Genomic DNA, 21,741 nt, shown 5'->3' with positions numbered 1-21,741 from the left:
GTATTGTACTCACTGGCGGCCATGACAGTTAACCCCTTTTAAATTCTTTCACAAAAAAATCCTACAACAAAAAATTGCTCTGTAACTTTCTGACCTGAAAATTATTTAGGGCAATAGGCATTCCGAGAGACCTTTATTTTCTGAATAAAAGACAATTTTATTAAAAATAAGAATCGCTTTTTATAAGGGTTCGTATTACAGCTCAGCTCTAGTCCTAGTTTCGAAATTATTAAATTTCTATTCAACTTATCCTTAAATAGTTTCATTTTAGTGAAATGTTACAAATTAAGCCGACACGGTGACTGCTTAAATTATTTAATTATTTTAGCTTAATTTATTTTATGATCTTCGTTATTATCCTCATAATAATAGTAGATTATTTTAAAAGGTAGGTGTTCCAAATATGGAGTTGAAATCTCACGGGAAACTAAACGAGCCCACATATTATTAATGTTTTTTTGTATAGATGTGAATGAGGCAAGGGAAGTTCGTAAGGATCGTACCATGTGGCACTCTTTGGTCTCTGCATAACTCTATGGATAAAGGCGTAATATTATCTAGGTTTATGTTTTCATTAATAACAAAATATGTAGTTTTATCTATCAGAGTACCAAAAGAAACTCTATAGTTCAATACGTAGAATTTTGCATTGAATTTAATCAGGAAGGTCGCCAATAAATTAGATCGCCTTGAAATTAATACCTTTCCTCCCAAGTGTCGATGTCATAATTTAACAAACAGCCCTGATTTAATAGTGTATGTCGAAGTAGGCCGCGGTCGCTACTGTATCTGAACAAGGCTTAACAAGGTCATATCCTAAAGTGTATGGGATAACTGACCGGAATGTCAAACGACTTGACAAAACTCATGGGGGTCACGTTTACGTTACATCTGATAGATTAGATTGAGGTCTTTATGTTGTTTGAGAGGTTTTGTGACTCTATATTGGATGGATGTCGTTTTTTGTTTGTATTTTTATTAAATAAGTGTTTTTTAATATGGCAATGTTTATACGTCATAATGTTGGTTGTTCTGATTATTTAAAATTGGAGCAGAATGTCTATTGTTTTCTGGTCTACTCAATTGTTTTAGTCCTTCCTGTTGTTGTATGTGTGTAACTCAGACAAGATGGAAAGTAAAGTTTATTACAAATTTTAAAGAACAGCATTTTATTTAAAATGACTTCAATAAGTACGGATTTTACTATGGCAATGCGTTTGTCTAATTTGTAGAAGATGTAATCAGGTAATAATTATGTTCTTTCTTTAGTTTTTCAACATACGTTCTTTGGTCTTATATCACACTTGTTATACCTGAAGGTGTAGGCAGAGTGGAGGTGTTTTTTTTCTAATTTATATGAGAATATTTTTTAATTTTAGATCGGAGTTTGGTACATCGCCCTCTGGTACTTGGCAATAGGCTCGCCCAATACATGGGACTAATATTAAAAGCGATATATTGGTGTATTTTACACACCGCCACCTAAGTCTTTGGGCATAAAAGGCGTGATATTATGTATGCACAATGTTAAATGGCGCGAAAATTGCTGTTGAAAATACTGCTTACTAACACATAAGCTTCCAGTTTTCATCTCATGAAGAATAACTATGACTATTAAAACTTTTGTTGTTAAAACCTAGGATGAAGTGTTCTGGGAGGAGTGCTTTTCAGACTAACATGAAAATATGCTGTTAATATAGTATGACGAATAAAGTTCAAGGTTTTGAGGGAAAATTAGGCGGTTACGAAATTTTGCAAGTCATAGGTCATACTTAGCTCTATACGCGCTCAATTATTTATTTCCAATAAAATAATACAGTTTTAACATTAAGCTTCTAGATAAAAAGCATTATGATTTTGATAGATATAAATTAGTTGTTTATAAACTTGAGGACTGAAATAAATTTTCGATCTAACATTCGGTAAGTTTCTCAATAGTATTGAGAAATTGCCCTACTGTTTCAAGCTAACCAGAATACGCTAATTAAACAACTAACCAAGCAGCTATCGGTAGCTTTTATCCGAAGAAAATGACCTATTGCGCAAGTCATTAATATCTAATCGAAAGCTAGTTCATCAAAGTTCAAAGGAATCAACGGTACCAAGAACTTGTTTAAACGTATAAACCTCGGTGTTTACCTCAAAAGAAGCCTTAAACAGTTCGACTAGAGTTATTTTCTACCGTTCTAAGGAAATATAATCACGCTGCTTCAGTCTGGTACGTACCGTGACGACGGCTTCATTTTATTAACTTAGTTCTATGTTTTTATTTTTAAATGTTAGAGCGGGAAATGTTTAGAGAGGGAAATTATTTAGAAAGGCAAATACAGATGATGTTCTTCACAAACATGAAATTGAACGTTTAAATAAAAGTTCATAGATGGGCAATTCTCTACTACGATCGTCTGTTGACAATTGGCTAGCAATCGAGATTTTTTGTATGAATACCAGAATAGGACTCCTACCAGGTTGTGTAAGAACTGATTGTTCAGTTTATTTTAAATGGTAAATTCTTGGTATTCGTTGGTAATGACTGTCGAGAATCGCGTTACAGTTTAATGCAAGTGACGTTTTCAACACTCCGCCCCAACGGGGTACAAGCGTGGTCTTTGTAATATAAAATGGTCTTTTCATAAAACGTTCCTTAGTAGTGTTCTAGCTGATTTTATCAAAATTCAGTAATATTATTTGAAATCTTACTGCTTATCGGAATTGGGGTGGGATACGTTAACAAGTATTTCATATGGCTCAAACCTTGCTTAGAAAACGGGCGTAATGGTATTTACAATATCATTTTTTCTTCAAACAATAGACCGAACATTTTTAAGAGTTCGAAACACTAAATTACTCGTAACTTCCTTGAAAGTATTGTTATAACTTCTAAAATACATATTATTATTGTTAACATTCCTAGAAAATTAGTTTTCACTCTAGTTAGTGAACTTTGGTACTTCTTATGAAATTAATTGTTATCGTTTTATTATCGATAGAACTAAGTTATAACTTATAAATTTTAAACTCTTGGGTTTTAGAAGGTCAATATTTTTTAAATATTAATTGCGCTAAAACCAAAAGTCGCATTTTTGTCACCGTTTCGGGCTCTAGGTCTACCGCTACTCCTCTCTTACTTCGGAAGGAGACTTTTGCCCAGACGTAGGACTGATAACTTTTCTGGGACGATTTTGAAAGACCTTTTGACGGTATTGATATAATACTAGCTTTTACCCGCGACTTCGACCGCCACCTGAATTTTCCCATTGGCTGCGTCATTTTCCCGGGGTAAAAAGTCGCCTATTCAAATTTCATGCAAATTGGTTCAGTAGTTTAGGCGTGATTGAGTAACAGACAAACAGTTACTTTTGCATTTATATTATTAGTATGGACTTAGTCACTACGTTGCTTTATATTGCATACAAACCTAACTCAAGTAAGTATTTTAGTGTACACAAAATTCAACATCCCAAAGCGATATGTAAAAGAAGCTTTTTCTTTGAACCTAGAGGTTTTACGTACACATTTATAAGAAACTAGCTGACCCGCGCAACTTCGCTTGCGTCACATAAGAGAATCATAATTTTTCCCGTTTTTGTAACATTTTTCACTGGTACTCTGCTCCTATTGGTCGTAGCGTGATGATAAATGGGCTATCTAACACTGAAAGAATTTTGATTGAACTGATTAGCGCGTTCAAACAAACAAACAAACTCTTCAGCTTTATAATATTAGTATAGATGTAGGTCTCAGTTGGTACCTACCTAAAATAGGTAGATAAAGTGTTTTAAAAGATCGTGCTCGTTATTCTAAGAACATTTTCATGTAAATATATACGAAAACGTCTTTCTTTTGTTCTAAGAAAAAAGTACTACTCGTATTTTAAAAGCCATATCTGCTTTGGCGTTTTTCGATCGGTCGTGTATTTTGTTAGTGTGAGAATTTCTATTCACAAACTTATTCACAGCGTCAACAGTGGGTCATAGTAACAAAGTGTATAATCATTTTGAGGCGTTTTCATTTTTGAGGCGCCCATAGTCCGTTGCGCTCACCGGTCGGTAAACGATCTGAAGGTTAAGCAACCCTAGGCGCGGTCGTCTTAACAGTCGTTAAGCCACGTCAAAGGCCTTCGGGCGGCTTGAACAACTTTGACACTAGGTTGACCACTAACCATACGAGAAAGAAAGAAAGAAAGATTTTCATTAAACTAAACTACAGAGCAAAGTCGATAAGTACTGATAAGCGCGGATAAAGATATTAATCAGTGAACATTGGATTAAAACTGTTCTAAACAATTAAACCTAAGGAATTAGTTGGACAGTTAAACAAATAACCGCAGTTGATTCATTTATTTATCGCATAAGTTAGTGGTCAACCTAACGCCAAATTTTAATATTTAAATCTGTCAAAAGCTAAGCTAAGTTAAAGTTAAGTTAATTTAGTTTTTAGATTAACAACTGAAATACCTTTCACTATATTGTTTACACAGCTACGGTTCCAGAAAGTAAATATGAAAATATGCTTTTGCTATAAGAGCTAAGCCTAACTATCCTAGATTAATTTATGTTTGAAAGCCATTGTTATACGTTCAAAGTCTCTGGTCAGGTGTTTTATTAATCTAAATGTTAACTGTAGTCATAAAGAGATGACTAAGTACTTAAGCAAGACTAATGACAAAAACATATTAGACAAGTTTTAGCTTAAGTTTATTACAAGCTAAGCCTGTTTCAAAGGCTTCAAATCACAGTAATGTGGCATTAGTCTGGTGAAACATAGACGTTTTTTTGTGAACTTGCTATGTAGATGCAAGTGGCATGGTGGTAAAAGAAAATCCTTGAGTCATGGCCATTTAAGGTCACAAAAAAATCACGTATTGTTTTTTAATTCTCTAGGTATTTTTATTTAGCCTTATTTTCCGTTTATAAAAAAATTGAGTGTTTGTAAAAGTCCCCGCGACACAAGAGCAATCCTTAGTGCGGGAGTTGTCTTAAAAAAAGAAAAAAGAAAATGTTAATTTAATATAATGTTCGTATATAAAAGTTACGCCTAGTAACATCTGTACTGCATACCGGAAGGCTTTATTTGTATGGAGGGAGCCTTTATATTTGTTCACAATTCGTGGCAGTGCGGTCACAATTACACTTCCTCTTCGAGATTTACTTTATAAATCATTCGTTTTTGAAACAGGCTTATGAGGAAAATTGTGTTTTATAAGCAGATGTTCATTTTAGAAAATGTTCCTATTGTAATAAGATATGAAGTTTTGATTTATGGAGGGTTTTGTTTTAAATTTAATTCAGTTTTATGGTAATTTAAGTATGATATTTTAAAAGGTTCTTTCGCATTTTCTCTTTGGTTTATTGTCGGACTTAGCTTTGAAAAGACTTTAATACTTAGTTTTTTTATGTGTAATATTGGTAGAAAAGGCCAAATAAACTTATATCTTAACAGCGTTATTAAAGCGCAATGTAATGTTGTCCTAAACGAAGTAACAATTTTAATACAAGCATCCATTTGTTCCTTGTTTTCTATTTTAGATTTATCCCTATTTTTCTAGCGCACAAAGCTGCTGCGAAAGTAGCAAATCTATCATTTTAATATTAAAACGACCCTTATTTACAATAGATAATATGCATGCAACTATGTCTACATCCAGTACATTGTACCCAGTTGAATATACTAGTAATAAAACAGCAGTAAACGTCCCTCGTGGGCGGTGACTATTTCCGAGTCATTGTGTTTGACCTACCATTGACCTTTGTTTGCTTGTGGTCGTGTTTGCTGCATTCTGTTTGTTTTGTGTTTAAAATACGTTAGGAAGCTGCAATAATTCTGCACTAACTGTGTAGTTACTTGAAGCCGTGACTTCAAACGGCGGTTTTGTATTGTTGTTAAAGAGTGTATTTCGATTAAATAGCTTTGTAAGCTTGTTCTGATTTGCAGATAGCTGCAAACTGCATGCTATAGATAGTCTTATTGCCAGGCATTATGGTAGAATTGTTACCCGATTGCTGTTGTCGTCGTTGGAATCTGTGTAATACTTACAAATTAATTAAAAAAATGCCTTCTGCCGTCTTAGCAAATATCTTATTTGCATCTACAATCTTCAGTTATTTCCAGGACCAAAAACAATAAAAAAGTAATATCCAACATTATATGAAACGGGAAACTTTTATATGCTAGACCTATGAAAAATTTACAATTTAGCAGGTTTGAAAATCTCTGATTCTCATTTCGTGTCTAAAGTTAAAGACTTGTAATAAAAATGTTTAAACAATGTCAATTACTTCGAACCAAATGATTTCAGTACTAGAACTGAAGACCACTTGGCAACAAATCACGTCAAAATAAGCAAATTACTCCGGTACAGTCTACATTGTTGAAAACTTAAGTGTCGATAGCTGACTCTGGTACTAAACAGCGAGCCACTATAACTGAATGCTTGAATTAAACTCGGTTTACGGTTTCAGTTGAATCCATTTGATGCTATGTTTTAACCTTGGTTTTAAGAGTGGTCTCTAAGTTACTGTTAGAAATTATTTCGTGATTTGAATTGTATGATTCTGCGGACGATTTAAAACATATTAGAAAGCATGGTTGTGTACTCATATTGGAAACGAAACAGATATGGTAACAAAATGGTCTCTGTGTAAGAGTGCCATCGTAGCGCGCTTTGTTTCGTCAAAAATTGGTAATCGATGCGCTAGGAAGCAGCTCTTAACTTGCTGGCCAATCATAAATACGCTGTAAAAGGCAACGGACAAAGAAAATACTGTGTTCGAATAGAGCATTCGTAACATGATATTCTTACTACAGTTATAGAATTTTCTGTATTTAGAGGTGAATAACTTTATCAAACACTGTAACTTTTCCAGATTGTTATTGAGTACTCAGCGTCTAGGAAGGTAAACGCTTCTTATTTTTTTAGGTTAGGAAACCCTACTGAACTTAAGTACCCTGTTGCTTCAATACCTATATAGAAAGAGCCTTGTGAGAAAAGTGCTGGGTAGCAGGTGCTTGGAAAATACTTTTACTTGCGAGTTTGCGACCTAGTTAGCTTTTAGTTCACTGATTCTTTCAAGATAGATCTTTTTTTGTAGGACGTCGTTTTAAGTCTAAAGATATCCTTTTCTTTCTGCAATTTTTGTTGAAAGGCTTTCTTATAAAAGAACGCTTTGAAATGCGTTATCACATTTAACTGTACATTAACGCGATTTTATACAGACGGTACTTTCGTTTATCGAGAGTTTAGTCTTTAAATAAACTGCATAAATAGTTTCTATGGCATCTGTTAGAAACGCTGATTGAATTTTCATACAAATTTCTCGATAACTAGCCGGTTATCAATTGACAATATAAGAGTATCGCTTTACATATCAAAGACTTTCAACACGTTATAGCTTAGGGAAATCTACATTACTATACATCTTTACCGCTCACACAGTAGTTTTATTTCAGACATCAAAATAATCAAATAAAATGGGCAAATACTCGTATCAACACAATGTGTTCCTCATTCCATTAGAAAAATACGTTTCCGGATCCTTATCGGTTGACTGATGCCCGTATACCCCAAACTTTAAATCTATAAAGTCCAAAGTCCAACCCATCCATCCTCAAGCTATAAATGCAGCAATGAGGAAACGATCCGTCTTTCTACAGAAAGTTAAACAAATTTAACGCGTGTTTGGCACATATCCTAGTATATAAAAATGAATCGCCAAATGTGTGGCTAAGCTCTAAACTCAAAAACGGCTGAGCCGATTGAACTAATTCTGTTTTATTAAATAAAGATCTTTGAAGAACGAGGATATACTTTTCCGGGGAAATGTGTCTAATATAATTTTATTCACACAATTTCGGGTAGTTCCGATATTAGGAATTACATGCATTTCCTAGGAATTTTATGCAATGGCGATTTATACGTGATGAGAAGACTAGATGATTTTAATAGAAGTTAAATATCAACCCCTCAAAATATAAATAGACTTATAAGACATATACAAGAGGTATATTATGTAAGTATATAGCTGTTTCCGTATCACCGCAAATATCCGCCAGACTTACAGAGATTATACTGTGAGAGATGAATCACCCGTCACATTGCTAAGGCGAGGTTACAAAGCGATTGTATTACCTCACAATGGAACAGAAAATATATTGATTAGTATAGAAATAAATCTATAGGATTCCGTGGCTTTAAGTGATAAAATGATTGGCATTTTTCTTAGGTCTTCCTTTACGGTTTACTGGTCGATTGTTAATCTAGCTTCTTTGTGTAATTAAGTTTTCTTTGAAAGGATTATGGGAAGTATGAAATATAAAAAAAAATATGTCAGTTCCTTTATATTTGTACCTAAATCAAATGTCATATTTTATCATGGGACATGAGATCGATAGAGTGATTTCCTGTAAAGATTGATTATGACTATCAACAATTGTATGAAAATTTGAACACCAAATATTCTTTATTTCGCAGGAACTATTTTCTTCAAATCTTTTTATAAGTCTGACTCTCGTTAGCCAATAGAAACAACTGTAGAAAATTGCGCTATTATTCCTAACTAACTGAATGAATTTTAATTACAAGTCTGGTAATAATAAATCCTTTAAAAAAGTCCTGCGAGAAGGCCATTGACCCCGAGAACAGTAATGTTGGGACTGTGGGACTCTGCAGTTATGGGGAATACGTTAGTAAATACTCCTATCTATGGTGGGGAAGAAGTTGATAAAAGCTACAGTGTCTCGTGTAGGACGGGATCGCATGCCCGAATGACTATTCTATAATTGGACAGACCGATAGATAGACAGTAAAGACATTCCTGACCAATGTATAAAAACAATTGCAAAAATGTCAACCGATTTTTTTCTTTTTTTTTTAAAACGACAACTCCCGCACTAAGAATTGCTCTTGTGCCGAGAGGACTTTTACAAATACACAAACAACGGGCAGAAAGTACAACCAGACGCGAAACAATTCTTAGTGGATCGCACAAATAATTGTTCCGTGTGGGAATCGAACCCACGACCTCCCGACGCAATGGTATCGGCGTGGTGACCTTAACCACTGCACCACGGAGGCAGTCGCTATCTGATAGTTATCCAGAAGTAGAAAACCGTTACATAATATCTTCCCAAGTTGTTATAATAACGTCGAACATTTCGTCCTAATGACAATGTTGTTCGCAATATAGGAAGGGTTGCTCAACTTGTTATATAATTAAGTGAAGATTATTGGATACAAAGTTGTAATGAACTTGAACTAGGGATGTAGAGGTCGTTGAACTTGCTGATTGATTGTCACAGACGCGTGTATATACTTATTAATAGTTGGGGATTACTTTGTTTTGTGAGAATAGCTGTAAATGTAATTAACAATTTGCCCTTTGGAACGTTGTTTTCAAACGTAAAAGTTTTGGGCTGACTAAATTATCTTTATTAAAATGTTTTAAATATTCGTAGCGTAATTTTTCAGTCAGTACCATTAAGAAGAGTTTGACATTAAAGTTACTTAAAAAATAGTTCTTGCCGTATACGCTAGGGACGCTGTTTAGTTCCTCATACATTTGTTTTCGATAGATACTCGGTTGTCAGAAGTAAATAATAATTAAAAATGCTCTGATTTTAAATATGAACAGTTTTTCAGGATACTGTAACTTTTTTATTTTTCTATGTAAATAATAAAACTCATAGCAGCCGCACTCATTTCATCTGTGAGGCACTATTTAAATGTTTACATTGTTGGTTTGGACCTAGTATTTGGAAAAATCAACCTCTAAGCTGTTAAAATAGGAGATGAAACCTCGAACAGCCAGGATCAGCTAGTTTTATCACAATGTTAGAAAAAATTTACTCGTAAACTATATCTATTTTATCTATAAGACTAACACAATCGCAATAACTTTAGGATAAGTTCTAGATAGCGTAACAATTTGGATTTTAATAGTTGTTTTTATACATTTGCTGTCGTGTATAGCAGATAGATCATCTGGCACTTGTTTATTACCTGTGAAACTGCCTCTAAATCCCGGTTTTCATGTAGGCTTCTACGTGTATAAATCTTCATAGCATTTGAAATTCTCGCCCTATATTGTGTCTCGTACGTGCTGTGGCGCGCACTCGGCCCGATGGAGCATAAATCATCATTTAATGTGAAAATTCTCCATCTATTCTTGGTTTCCTTCATACTGTTTGTAATGAGAACAATATTTTATCTTGTAAATATGGATACTTAATTTTAACTTTAGAAATAAAAATTTCTGCTCGTGATTTAGTCCGCGTGAAACGATATGCGAAAACACATAAATGGTTATTTGTTAAGTATGTAGTTGTAACCCTAGATTTAGAAACTGTTTGTTTTCCGAATAAAATAAAATAAATAAAATATCAAGGATAAAAAGTACCCTATGTGACAATCTAGGTTATAAATTAGTATCTGTGTACCAAAATTAGTTATAGGTAACTTGAAAGAGTAGCAAACATACCCATATCCGTCTTCAAACTTTTTCATTTACGTAAATAGTAGGTTAAATAATGTAACTGCATTCACTAACGGCGAATATACATGTTCAGTTTGGTGGCCAAATGGTATTGGATTTCAAATACCAACCAATAGTATTTAAACTCTCGCGGTTTGTACACGTAATGAATGCATTTCAGACCCGTTTAACAATTTAGTAAATTACATTTTGTAATGACCGGTGCCGGTTTTAAACTTTCGCGTTGCATGTTTTCTTTTATTGAATACGGAAATCAACGCGAACACGCATTTTACCAAGGAATGCCTGACGTTTCGGCGCAAGTTATACTGGCCGTGGCCACAGACTGATTCGTTCCCGTATTGTATTATATAATTTAGTAATAACATTTCAAAGTTGTATATGTTATTGGAAATGATGGATATCCTTTGGTTTGAATTCTGACTCCCTGCGTAGGTGTGAGAGACCAGTGGTCCTACCACGCTAACGGTCTGTGTGTGGGTGTAGAAAGCATATGCAATTTTAATAACATTATATGCTTTTTACGTGGACGTATGATACTCTCAGATCGTAGCTAATCTCAGTAATAAGTTCTTTATTTAATTTTTTACATCTTTTTTCTTTTTTATTTTCAGTTATTGCGTTACGTTTTAATACGAATTTTTCTTTTAGTATCTGTTCTTTTTTTGAAGCTCGTACCCAAAGGGTAAGCCGAGTTTCTACAGATTCTTATTGCCGATATTTTTGCTGTGTTTCTAAATAACGGTACGGAATGTTTATGAGCGAGTACAATTCGCACTTTGCCGGTTTTTTACTTTATGTGTGCGTAGTTTAGTGTCCTTGCAAACAACTTTGTGACATTATACGAGGAAGCTTAAATAAAAAATAAATATAACCCATTAATGTCCCACTGCTGGGCAAGGGTCACCTCCCGTAAAGAGGGAGGGGGATCATTAAAAAAATTGCGCAGTCAGATTTTCTCGAACAGCGGCAAACAAAATTACTTGTAAACTAATTTAGAACTGCACATCAACACTAAACTACTCTACTTCTTACTCTAGACCAGTAATGCAGTCTAAAAGACATGTATAAGGTATTCCCAATGCAATAGTGTTCAATAAACATAAAAAGTAAAGTGCATAGTAAGGTCGATATCCATTTGAGCGCAGACACACTTCACTGGGCACGTGAACGAACGATCAAAAATGGCTCATGTTTTCCAACTCGGTAGGTAAACAATTCTTCCATTCACTGTGTGATACGATATGTAGGTATAATGTATATGTATCTTTATGTTTGTATTTTTAACGTATACATGTTTTTTGTATGTATGTAACGTTTAATATAAGTCTTGTTTACATACTCAAAATGTACATTGAAAATGTAAACGCTTTGAATTTATGAGTCTGAAGAATTTATTAAGATCTTTGACTACTTACTTTATATGTATGTATGTAAAAGGAAACAACTTTGTTTTGAGTCGAGTCTGAAGAATTTACCTATTAAGATTCGTACTATTTACTTTGTAAAGAAACAAGTTTGTTTACACAAGGGCTTACAATAATTCGAATATTTCCTAGTAAAAAGTTCATATCTATATTCGAAAATTTTCAAGTCCTAGTCTACAGCAAAAAATGTTCAAATATTCGAATAATATTCGTCAATTTGCGAGCTCTCGTCTCCATAAAATTGTTTGAAGTCAAACTGTTAGCAGAGGTCTAACCATACACAAACTATGAGGTAGGTACATATTATTACAATTTCTTACCAACCAGTACTGATGGATCATTGCACATGATTCAGTACTTATTATAGACTTCTCGTACCTGAAATCTCCACACAATAGATTATTTTTATTTTATTACAGTAATTCGTACGAAAAGTAACCGACTTTAAAGCAGAATGTCATTACATTAACTACAAACTTAAGAAAGTAAATTAAGTTAAGTCTTACAGATCTCTCAAAATCTTTTAAAATGAAACACAAAGGTCCCGTCACCTCAATAAATAAATAATCATATAAATCGGCAACAAAAATAAAACCTTAGAACCTTTTTTAAGTAGGTTAAATATAACAATTTTTATGCGCTCAGTTTCTTATACCGTTACCATATTTCAAGATTCATAAAACGTTATTCTATCATTTTTCAACAGACTTTCACCCCGCCACGCCTGGCCACAGCTGCAAATGTCAACACATTTTATTTTAAAATTCATTTTAAAAATGCACATCAATCTCTATAAAAATTCAAACGTATTTTTGTATTTTATGAAGAGTAAACTTTTCGTATCTCAATATATTTTATGCTACAATTTTTACTGCATATTTATGCCTACCGGTGGATAAAAACGTACTAAAATGAGTGTATGAACTTATATTATCTATTAAATATATGTAATGTTAGTAGAGTTTGTAAAAATATTTTTGGAAATAGGAAAGCATTATTTAGGCTGTTACATACCTTAAAATTAAATATCGCGTCCCGTCTCAAGCATCGTCAATTTGCACCTACACACTCAACATTGTTTCATGTCTTATTTTACTTCTTGTCTAACATTAAGTCTGTTACATAAAACTAATATATTTATGTAAGTACATGACAAAATAAAACGTGCGTAATTAAATTACTAAATTTTAATATTTTCTGCCACTTATTACAGTTCTATGAGTCATTATGTTAATTTATTTTTGTTCTAGATTCCGGCAACATATCAACGCAGTCAGCGTTCTGTGCGCTGATGGCTCCCTCCCCACTTCTAGAACTGAGCAGCATCTTCTTCTTCTTCGTGCCGGCCGTGCTCATACTCTGCCTGTACGCTCGCATGGGGTACCACATAAGGTATGTTATGTACGTGTCGTGACCAATTTAGATATTTACTTAAGCACTAATTTTTCAGCACCTTATTTCCTTCAATTATTTTTATTATATTTGACATAACCTTGGTGACAAGTCCTTCATAGTTGTTTAACTTACTTTATATACTACTAGCTGACCCGCGCAACTTCGCTTGCGTCACATAAGAGAGAATGGGTCAAGATTCTCCCGTTTTTTATTTATTTATTAGCAGGCATGCAGTTGTATACAACTGGTTAATGCCTGTATCCTGGTTACATTTACATTTTTTGTTACATTTTTCATTGCTACTCTGCTTCTATAGGTCGTAGCGTGATGATATATAGCCTAAAGCCTCCCTCGATAAATGGACTATCTAACACTGAAAGAATTTTTCAAATCGGACCAGTAGTTCCTGAGATTAGCGCGTTCAAACAAACAAACAAACAAACTCTTCAGCTTTATAATATTAGTATAGATTACGCGCTATTTATAGGGACGCTGCCCCCGCCGCCGCGGCCGGCCCGTACCGTGCCGCAATACTAATATCGTGATATCTCCTAAACTATATGTCTAAATAACACACTGTAAACTGCAAAAATAATCTAAATTAAATGCTCGTGATGATGAACTTACTTATTTTGATAAGGATATATGTATTATTGGTTATATCACCAGTTAAACATCACCCAACGAATTAAATGTTTTTTTAATACAGAAAAGTAGTTTTTGTGACTTAAATAAAAAAGCTGGATATATGTCATCGCGGACTTTTTTGTAGAACTAATAAAGACCAATGTTTTTGCTATACATTGTTCTTACTTGTATCCAACGGTATAAGCGGCGCACGCACAAATGCAATCTTCAATTAGATTTTTTTTCTGACTTCTTGGACATAAATCGCTATAACTCAGCTAATATAGTTTCAATGTATTTCAATTATATATAAAAACCTGTCGGAGAAAATACTCTTTCTATTAGTGAAAACCGCATCAAAATCCGTTGCGTAGTTTTAAAGTTTTATGCATACGAAGGGACTACAGACAAAATGGGCGACTTTGTTTTATACTATGTAGTGATGTTACACACAATTTTATAATGAGATTTTTTTTATATGCCTTTGTTAAGTTATGTCTAAAGAAGTGTTATTACAAGCAAAAATATGTATGCGTCATAATGTGTGACATTTTTTATCAAAATTTTCGCAGTCAACAATAATTACACAGTCATTGTAAAATTATCTTGAAGTTAATGATATTTTCATTAACTAGATACTACTGTATATTTTAGTATTTTCATTGATTAAAATGCTGTTGAAAATGTAAAAGTGCATACATATTATATTTTGCTTTTGACGGTATAAAAGTTGTATAATAAAGCAAAATTGAAGCTCACACATAAATGTTACATTTGCTGTCCTACATAACCCTTTAGAAGACATCACACTAATTACTTGTATGACCCACACTCGCTAAACCGCTGACTCATGCTACTCAAGCATCAAGGACTTTTACCTGCTATCATTTCGTCCCTTCGTATAGAAGGCTACGCGAATCTTCGAAACTCCATGGTTTCAGTCTTCAAGCGACTACCGTCACAGTCAGGCTGGCTACACACATATTCGGCGGTCAGCAAAACCGAATATTGTGTTGATGAACCCGATCGACACTAGCCGAACTAGTGAATTGAGTCGTTTAGGTTCGATAATTATTGTCGAACTGAATATGTGTGCAGTAAGCCTCACCGCATACGTTCCCTGAGTATCGAAGATATGCGTAGCCCTGTGTACGAAGGGCCTTACTGAAATTGGGTTTATATTCGCTTAGAAAGTAGTTACTTAGCTAATAGCTTCTTATGAATGTGATACCTAAATGTAAGTACGATGACTATCACTTTTGTACTCAAGTACTCTTTGATATCAAATAACTTCGAACATATCTACATTAGTTTCTAAAGTTATTTATAAGTCCCACACTTAGTCTAGGACGTCCCTTCGTTTTCTCATTAAAATGACTGTGTAATTCAGAAAAGCCACTGAATTTGGTGACCAAGTTCTACGTGAGAAACCTTAACGAAACTGTCTAAAATACATACGTCATATATACAAACACTTAAACACGCCTTCTTTCCATAAGGGTAGGCAGAAACCAGGTACGATACTTACAAAATTATCTTGTCTCATACACATCCGTACACGTTGTCATACAGGACCGCCGGTTACGGGTACTACGTTGTCTAAAATTACATTAAATCATGACCAAACTTGATATAGCACACTTTTGTTTCATAATTATTAAATTATTCCCTAGTATTTTCGTTTCGAAACATTTATTTATCAAAGTCCCAGGTCTTGTTATCTTGGTGTTAATAATGTTTGTGGATGTAATCTGTCAACGTCGTGTCTCAAAACTCGCGCTAGATTATCAGATTGTATCTACATTAATTTTAATAATGTCTTCAAAATCACGGATACACCTACGTGTTGTTGCTCACGTAAAAATAATATGAAATGTAACTACTGTCTAAAATGATTTATGAAGAAAAGTGGGTGCAATTGATTTGAAATCCATAAAAGTTCGAGCAGTCTGATATTAAGTTTGGTTATTTGTTAATTTTAAACTTACAACTATCATTATTATAATTAGTTAAAGTTATTTCCAGAATAATAAAATCAATATACAATATACTGTAAGTGAAAAATTTGGATGAAATATTTAAATGTATTTTCATTTCGCGCACGCATACAGTTGGTTAGACGTGTACTCTACCTTTGGGGACATCACTCACAGATATGTTGCATTGGAATCTTGGAACAAACTTAACAACATAAATGGCGAGACATCAACTCTAGCCACTACGATAATAGACCCTCGACTCAACCTATTTGGTTATCAAACTTAAGTATAACATTCAAGTAATTGTTTCAAAATGTGAAAGATATTTCGTGACATAATATCCAGACGTTACACTGTGCCGCCAGGTGCGGGGAAGTGCCGAGCATTACAGGCTAATATAACATTGAGATACGTTTTATCGTCTTGTAAACAAAATGTAGAGTAGGCTGTAGGCATACTTGTCACGCTGAAAAATTAAAGCCTAATATAATTCGAAATTATGTGTGCATTAGATATAATTATCACTTGCTCTAACGGTGAAGGAAAACATCGTGAGGAAACCTTGCATGCCTAAAATTAGTTTTAGTACATTTCCCCAACCCGCACTTGGCCAGCGTGGTGGACTCAAGGCCTAACCCCTCCCCCTCGCTTTGGAGGAGACCCCTGTCCTGCAGTGGGACAGAAATGGTGTATAAAAAAAATAGTAGCTGAGTGGTATAAGTTGATACCTCCCCGAGGCAACACACCAATATGACTTTTCGAAGTTACGTCTGTATTAGAAATCATTATCACATGCTCTAACGGTGAAGGAAAACATCGTTAGGAAACCTTGCATGCCTAAAAAATAATAGTTATTAAGGCAAATAATGTTTAATAATAAACTTTGAATACAGTCACTATTATAAAATGGTAATGGGCCGCAAATAGCATAAACTATTTATATTATAATCATTAGCGTGCATCTTGTATTAGCGTGCATTGTAGGCAGAATGCTTCCTACAATATTCTTTGCATATTTCAGATTGAAGTATTTTATAAAACGCACCTTTATACAGAATGTTCTCGAAGTCTCTCCTTGCACGTTCTTACTATAAAAATGTATAAAGTAATGTTCCTTTTACTCCAGTCGTGGAAATTTACTAGAAGCATTGAAATACGCATTACTTCGTTTTATTTTATGATGCCTTCTACACGTTGATCTGGACGGTATAGCTTGTATTGAGCTTATCAGAGACAAACATTTTTGCATATAAATTTGGACCCTTAATTAAAGTTAAATCACTCAATTTAACTTTAATTAAGGGTGTAGGTACTCACCTACAGAACACATCAATAAATATTATTATACACACGGCTAATATATCAAAAAGAAAATTACTTAAAAACAATTCCCATTTATTCTACCAAACTTTTTCCCTCAAATAAATTTCAAAGGTGTCCTAACGAATTTCCTCTTAGTAATAATGTCCTATGCTTCCGTAAGGCTCCACCTGGTTTCACCGAGTCACGCCATTAGCCGGTTTCCGGGAAGGTTCATTATAAGACCAACCTTTATACCGAGTGACGAGGTACCCGTCATGTTGATGTATTACCGTATCTTGTTACCGCCAAATGTAGGTGACTGATACTGCGGGTTTTGTGTGAAGTGGGCTAATCGATGGTGATTGAAAAGATTCAATGTATATTGTACTCGTATATTGGATTTTTTTATGATTACCTCTTCGAGTATAGCTTTATCGATTGATATAAAAAAAATTGGTTCTCATTTGACTCGTATGTAATAGTCTGTTTGTTTGTTAGCGATTATGTCGTGCTTGGCAGAACCGATTATGATGTGGCTTTAAGTGTTTGCTACATTTTCGAGAAGGTTAATAAACCATATCAACCGAATTCAAAAAAGGATAATGTCTATTTGACCCGTACGTTAATTTGGTTCTATGATAATTTGGTTTATCTTCATCATTGCAGACTGGATAAATAAGTAAAAAAGTTAAGCAAATGTTCACAGACACGGCACGTGTATCAATGAATCACAAATGTATTATACAAGTATGTCATCACGTTCCATGTAGAAATCGAACAGAGCGTGTTTGATCGTTCTGTGCAATTACCTAACTTGGCGTCTCTACATGTAACGGGTTGTCGGACGCTGTAACTTTCAAGGAATAGTGTCTAAGTAATTATTAAATAGTATGAGTATTTTCCAGCAAAATAAAGTAAGTCGAAAAATTTCTATAAAATTGATTTAAGCCGTTTTGATACGAAAGAAGGAAAAACAAACGTACTATTACGGTTCATTAAAGTAATACAAAAACCTGATTGAAGTGTTAATTTAGACCTTCCACTAAAATTCAGAACTAGTTGCACTAGTATCTTAAGACTAGCTTACATGCAGTAACGCTATCGACCGTCGACAACAGGCTAACTAATGACAAATTAAGCAATACAAGCTAGTTAGAGTCTTAAGAAGGTGACGTTAACACTAATTTTTAATTAAATTTTAAATTGGACATTTAGTCTCAATAAAAAATCGATAAGTACTGACTGTAGAAAGTCCTGCTGGGCTATCACGGGTCTCAGTTGACAATTATTTGAAAGCCACTATACTCTACATTGCTTTCTCCCTTAGATTACAGTGATTAACACGTTACTTCAAAGCAGCAATGTACTGTATAGTGATCATCAATTTGATGTACACTAGTTGTCAACTGAAATACGTGATACGCATACTGATATAGTTATGGATAAAAATCTCGAAACATAAGTAACACGACAGCCCTTATCGGGTTTAGTAATAAAACCCTTCAATCTGATCGAAGGTCACTCGTAAAGGCACCAGCTAGTACGGTACTACGATTCACTCGTAAATTTTGGGTAAAATGTTACGAATACCACTCGTAGAATAGCTTTTTATAGCTTAGCTACTGATTTAAATTGGGTTTTTTGAAACTTATTCTGGTAAGTCCTAGCTAACTGAAATGTTGCAACTAGATGCTATGATTAACTAGCTGACCCGCGCAACTTCGCTTGCGTCACATAAAAGAGAATGAGTCTAAATTTTCCCTGGTTTGGTAACATTTTGTACTGGTACTCAGCTCCTATTGGTCGTAGCGTGAATCATCACGCTACGACCAATAGGAGCACGACCACGAGGAAGACTATATGCTATATATCAATATAGCATATAGTCTCCCTCGATAAATGGGCTATCTAACACTGAAAGAATTTTTCAAATCGGACCAGTAGTTCCTGAGATTAGCGCGTTCAAACAAACAAACAAACTCTTCAGCTTTATAATATTAGTATAGATAAATTGGATAAGTGAATAGTGAGTTAGGAAAGATTGATATATAGGCATAAATGACTAATGACGTAGCAATGACTACGTCTAGATATCGCATTAGCCTGATAGCTTGTACTTAGGCCACAGTATAGTATTCTGAATTCTGTGGTTTGACCTCATTGTTTCCTTGTTGTTAGGACTGTGTAAGAAGTTGTTGTTTAAGTACGATTTAAACTAAATGACTACTATTCGTACTGCATAAAGAAAGAGGATAAGCTGAGACATTTTAACAACTTTAGTTTTTAGATAAAATGTAGTTTTTGACGCTGACGCACTTTTTATTTGCTAGTTCCGTGCGTATTACTATTTATCCTTAATGATTTTTTTAGAAAAGGTTTCCTACTAAAAATAACTTTTAATATAGCCACAACGCACGCAACGCACATACAACGCCGTATTTTTGTTTTGAAAAGTCTTTCAACCACAAAAATCTTCCCAAAAATATGAAAAAATTGTAAAGCAATCATATTTCCGTAAATGTGAGCACGCACAAGATTTGTGGCACATACGAGTGAAATTAAATAAAACCTCGTAATATATATTCAAAGCGAGCTTAATTCAATATTGAGAGAGCTCTCACCAAACCTTTGAGCTCATTTTATCTGTGTAACGGGAATAAAATCATGTCGTATCGTATCAATCCAATTTGATGGCACTGGCGATCGGTGTAAGGGACGATTTATAGACAAACATATTTATTTACTACTAGCTGACCCGCGTGGCTCCACTCGGGTACAAACTTTCATATTTAATAAACATATATTATGCTATCTTCAACTATCTTCATGTTCCGTTTAAAGAAAATCGGTTAAGCGGTTTGGTATTAAAAACATGACAAACATAATATTTTTTTTTTTTTTATGTTAAAAAAGACAACTCCCGCACTAAGAATTGCTCTTGTGTCGCGGGGACTTTTACAAACATACAAACAACGGACACAAAGCACAACCAGACCCGAAACAATTATTTGTGGATCGCACAAATAATTGCTCCGTGTGGGAATCGAACCCACGACCTCCCGATGCAGTGGTATCGGCGTGGTGACCTAAACCACTGCGCCACGGAGGCAGTCTAATAATATAAATATATTTATTGATTTTTATTATTAAACTGGGTAAGTATTTCAAGACGTTACGACGCTATTCACAAAAAGTTGACCTTTATTTTTTCACTTTTAGTAAGAACTAGGTACAAGTCTATTGGCGTTTCCCGAGGGACTTCTAAAATGTACTATTTCTGTCCGTAATACCGACTACGCCTTATCGATCAAACGTCCAGTCCAGACAACTTTCAAAACAACTTTTGCACACAGATAACTGTTTTAATTTGAGTCTTAATTTCTATTATAACATTTTCTACTTCTTATCGTATGGTTAGTGGTCAAAGTTGTTCATGCTGCCCAGTAAAAATAAAAATATGTAATATATTTTCTAATATAGGTTAGCAAAAACGAAAAAAAGCTGCTTGTAATGTTGCCTATAAACTTTTTGTTTATACATAAACTAGCTGACCCGCGCAACTTCGCTTGCGCTACATAAGCATTAAAAATTTTCCCCGTTTTTGTATCATTTTTCACTGGTACTCTGCTCCTATTGGTAGTAGCATGATGATATGTAGCCTATAACCTTCCTCGATAAATGGACTATCTAACACTGAAAGAATCTTTCAAATCGGACCAGTAGTTCCTGAGATTAGCGCGTTCAAACAAACAAACAAACAAACTCTTCAGTTTTATAATATTAGTATAGATTAGAGTAGATGGGTATTATAGTATTGCCCAGCTGCAACCTTTTTCTAAGAAAGCCACTGATGTATATTGTGTTTATGTTTAGGAGTGCCTTAATATTTTTTCAACTTTATTTTCAGCAGTCATGAGAGAGGCATTTGGTTCACCTCAAATGTTTGTGTTGTGTATATTTGCTTTTACAAACGATATTTGCATTTATCCCGAGGACAGGTTACGATTAAATGACCGAGGTGTATTTGTAAAATAAATTAAAACGGGTTTGAAAATAATTAATTTTTAAATGTTTATTTGATGTTATATTTGCGTTACACGTCTGAATATAAATGTTTCTATAAATAGCGCAATAATTATTTCAATTTTTCTCGGATATCAAACAAAATCTGATTAGTCAAAGAGAGAACTAAACTTTAAATTTTGGTTAATTTAACCAGCTTAAAAACTAGTCAAACGATTTTTAACTTTCAATTACCAAATACGCTGTGTTTAGGCTTATGCAATAAATGTTAATCACGATTTTTTTTATATTTTCAAGTTAATGCAAATTAAGAAGTTAAAATAAATGCATTCACATTTCAACAATAAGAACCAGACGTCAACAAGGTGTACATTTTTCTACATCAAAATCATATCAAATTATACCATGACATCTCAGTCGCTCTTGTAATTTTATCAAACCACGCAATACGCCTCTGTCAAGAGTCCCTTTTAATTCTAAGAGATTATAATATTCAGT

At 34.1% G+C, this 21,741-nt stretch overlaps 1 protein-coding gene across 1 annotated transcript in view; it reads left to right on the top strand.

The window, feature by feature from the left end:
- The window catches only part of LOC142980675 (neuropeptides capa receptor-like), a 139,359-nt gene that overhangs the window by 56,029 nt on the left and 61,589 nt on the right, over positions 1 to 21,741 (top strand). Inside the window, exon 4 of the mRNA XM_076126187.1 lies at positions 13,168 to 13,309. Within this exon, the coding sequence (XP_075982302.1) occupies positions 13,168 to 13,309 (142 nt within the window). The remainder of the gene's footprint in view (positions 1 to 13,167; positions 13,310 to 21,741) is intronic.

This window comes from Anticarsia gemmatalis, chromosome 18, assembly GCF_050436995.1.
Source record: "Anticarsia gemmatalis isolate Benzon Research Colony breed Stoneville strain chromosome 18, ilAntGemm2 primary, whole genome shotgun sequence".
Taxonomy (NCBI): Eukaryota; Metazoa; Arthropoda; class Insecta; order Lepidoptera; family Erebidae; genus Anticarsia; species Anticarsia gemmatalis.
Note: the sequence above shows the minus strand (reverse complement) of the source record. Positions and strands in the feature narration are given on the sequence as shown.